Raw genomic sequence first — 3,206 nt, 5'->3', positions numbered from 1 at the left:
AAGCTCTTATTCGGGACAATCTTAACCTTATGAATAAAAACAAACTCATCTGTTATTCTATCAGACTCCTGCAAAGTGGCAGCATCCTTTTCATCTAAATAGGTCTTTATGTCATCAGGAATGCACCTTTTGAATTCTTGAATTAAAAGCAACACTTTCAAGCTGTTACAATTATCATTTATATTTTTACATGTGCACCGGCGGTCAAAACACACAAGCTTCTCATAAGCAAGTTCCATATAAGTCTGTTTCACAGATTTCTTCAAATTTCCAAACTTTTGCCTGCATGATTCTGGGAAGAACTCGTAAACTTTGAGAACAGACTGTTTCACTATGTCATAATCAGCTGCTTCATCAACTGTCAAAGCAGAATAGGCTTGCTGAGCCTTCCCCTTAATTACACTTCGTAAGAGAAAGGGCCAACCCTCTTTTGGCAACTTTAAACTTTGAGCAGCCTTCTCAAAATGCTGAAAGTATTTATCAACCTCTGCTTCGTCAAATGGAGGTGTCAATTTAAATTCCTGACTAGCTTTAAACTTATCACTAGAGTCTAACGCGAGACCCATTTGCTGCAATCACTCTATCTTTTCCAGCTTAAACAGCCTCTGTCTTTCTGCTTCCTCCCTGTTTTTCTGCCTCCCTAGCCTCAAACTGCCTCTGCCTTCTGCAGCTTTAATTTTTCTCACTTGTATTGCAGCACACGCTCATGAGGTTTACTTTCAGGAAACACCTCCAACTCCTCCACTTTAAACACTCCCTCAGATACATAATGTTCAGCTATTATCCTCTGCATCTGTACCCTCCTTATTGTTGATTTCACCTTAGCAAGTTTTAACCTTCTAGCAAGACTCAACAACTCAACCCTTCTGGCGTCCTCTAATACCTCAGAGGTTGGCGCTTCCTGACATCTATCAACACCCATTGCTGCTGATTTTCCACACACAAATAAATCAAAGGGACTTCCTCAATGAAATCGATAATTAATGACAATGCCCCCAAAACTGTTGATATCTCGGACGCAGGCCCAATTTTGTTATGAATCATAACGCTTTAGAAATGAACCAGCAGGAATAGACTACAGCTGGAGTCTGTTTTTGAAGTTAAAACAATCTTTATTAGAATCTACTTATAATATAGTAACAATCAAGATAAACAAAAGTTAACATTGTTATGTGTATATATATGTGCAAATATAACTCCAAAATTATTGAGCTCGGGAGAAACAAGACGGAGTCTTGAGAAGGCAATGTATGAAAGTTACAGTTCAACCATGGAATAGCTGATGAGAGAGATATTTGTAATCCAGCGTAAATGTTGAGAGAAGGCAGTTATGTCGAATTCCACAGGTTTCATGGTGGTAAAACAAGACAACAGTTGCTGTAAATTTTATCCGTCATCATTACAAATCTACATACGAATTATTTCGGAAAGTCACTTGTCACAAGGGGTATCGTCTTCAAGTGAATTACCACACCACACCCAGGTAAGGGTTAATACATCAGTGGTCTTCACAGGATACTCCAAATCAGATCCACTCCTACGGATCAAACGAGGTGACAACCACACATTTGAGTACGCGAATCGATAATTAACTCACCCTTGTGGGCATAGGAATGTTGCGATCAGTGACCCTTGGCCGCCACTTCCCTTGTTTTGATCTTCCCATTTTTCCGTCTTCGTCTACGTCTGACTGTGAGTGTCTCTGTCCTCGGTTAAAACTAAACAAGCTGCGAGTGATGTAAAGAAGCTGCAAGTCAAACTGATTTAACTTTTTAATTTCTCTCTCTTAAAATGACAGTCCACTTCAAACGAAATCTAGGGATTCATAACAACGGTCACTCCCCATTGTGATCTGACTGATGTGCCAGTACTTGGGATGACCGAGTGAATCACTGCCCTCATTCTGAGCAGGTGAACGGCTTCTCCCCAGTGTGAGCTCGCTGGTGACTCTGTAGGGTGGATGACTTACTGAATCCCTTCCCACAGACTGAGCAGGTGAACGGCTTCTCCCCAGTGTGAACTCGCAAGTGACTCCGTAGGTTGGATGACTGACTGAATCGCTTCCCACAGACTGAGCAGGTGAATGGCTTCTCCCCAGTGTGAACTCGCTGATGAATCTGTAGGTGGGATGACTGAGTGAATTCTTTGCCACAGACTGAGCAGGTGAATGGCTTCTCCCCAGTGTGAACTCGCTGATGACTCTGTAGGTTGGATGACTTACTGAATCCCTTCCCACAGACTGAGCAGGTGAACGGCTTCTCCCCAGTGTGAACTCGCTGATGAATCTGTAGGTGGGATGACTGAGTGAATTCTTTGCCACAGACTGAGCAGGTGAATAGCTTCTCCCCAGTGTGAACTCGCTGATGACTCTGTAGGTTGGATGACTTACTGAATTCCTTCCCACAGACTGAGCAGGTGAACGGCTTCTCCCCAGTGTGAACTCGCAAGTGACTCCGTAGGTTGGATGACTGACTGAACCTCTCACCACAGACTGAGCAGGTGAATGGCTTCTCCCCGGTGTGAACTCGCTGATGTATCTGTAGGGTGGAAGATCGAGTGAATAGCTTCCCACATTCTGAACAAATGAAGAGCTTCTCCCCAGTGTGAACCCGATGGTGTGCCATTACTTCAGATGATTGAGTGAATTCTTTCCCACAAATTCAGCAGATCACCAGCCTCTGCCCGGTGTGAACTGACTGGTGTGTCGGCAGGTGGGAAGACCGATTGAATCCTTTCTCACACAAGGAACAGGTGAATGGCCTTGCACAGTGTGGACTTGCTGATGTACCTTCAGTTGAGATGACCGAGTGTATCTATTCCCACTGTCTGAGAAGGTGAACGGCCTTTCTCCTGTGTAAAATGACGGGCGTGCCAGTTGGTCAGATGACCGAATAAATCCCTCCCCACAGTCTGAGTAGGAAGGATGGTCGATTCAATCCCTCGCTCCACTTCTTAAATATCTGTACGGAGACAGTAAAACTGGCGTGCTGTGTTTGAGATTCCTGGAAATAAGTTCCTTCTCGTTTTAACCTTTGAAATGATTTACAAATTCCATCAATGGCTGTAGGACAACATTTCAGATGAGATTGCTTGAGTCGGCAAGTTTTGATCTGGCTGTTCCTCACTGTTACAATGAGCTGGAACCCAAGTTGGACAGAGAAGTCATCTCCTGACTGGGTAGAGTGTTGGTATCTAGAATGATCATT

At 43.7% G+C, this 3,206-nt stretch overlaps 1 protein-coding gene across 1 annotated transcript; it reads right to left on the bottom strand.

Annotated features, from left to right (window-relative positions):
• Positions 1 to 1,835: 1,835 nt before the first annotated feature.
• Positions 1,836 to 2,624, bottom strand: LOC140720588 (uncharacterized). Its single transcript, XM_073035421.1, is given in 1 exon segment — positions 1,836 to 2,624. A coding segment is annotated over 1 exon segment (789 nt).
• Between the last annotated feature and the right edge of the window lie 582 nt (positions 2,625 to 3,206).

This window comes from Hemitrygon akajei, unplaced genomic scaffold, assembly GCF_048418815.1.
Source record: "Hemitrygon akajei unplaced genomic scaffold, sHemAka1.3 Scf000045, whole genome shotgun sequence".
Taxonomy (NCBI): domain Eukaryota; kingdom Metazoa; phylum Chordata; class Chondrichthyes; order Myliobatiformes; family Dasyatidae; genus Hemitrygon; species Hemitrygon akajei.
This window is presented reverse-complemented; position numbering and strand designations above follow the sequence as displayed.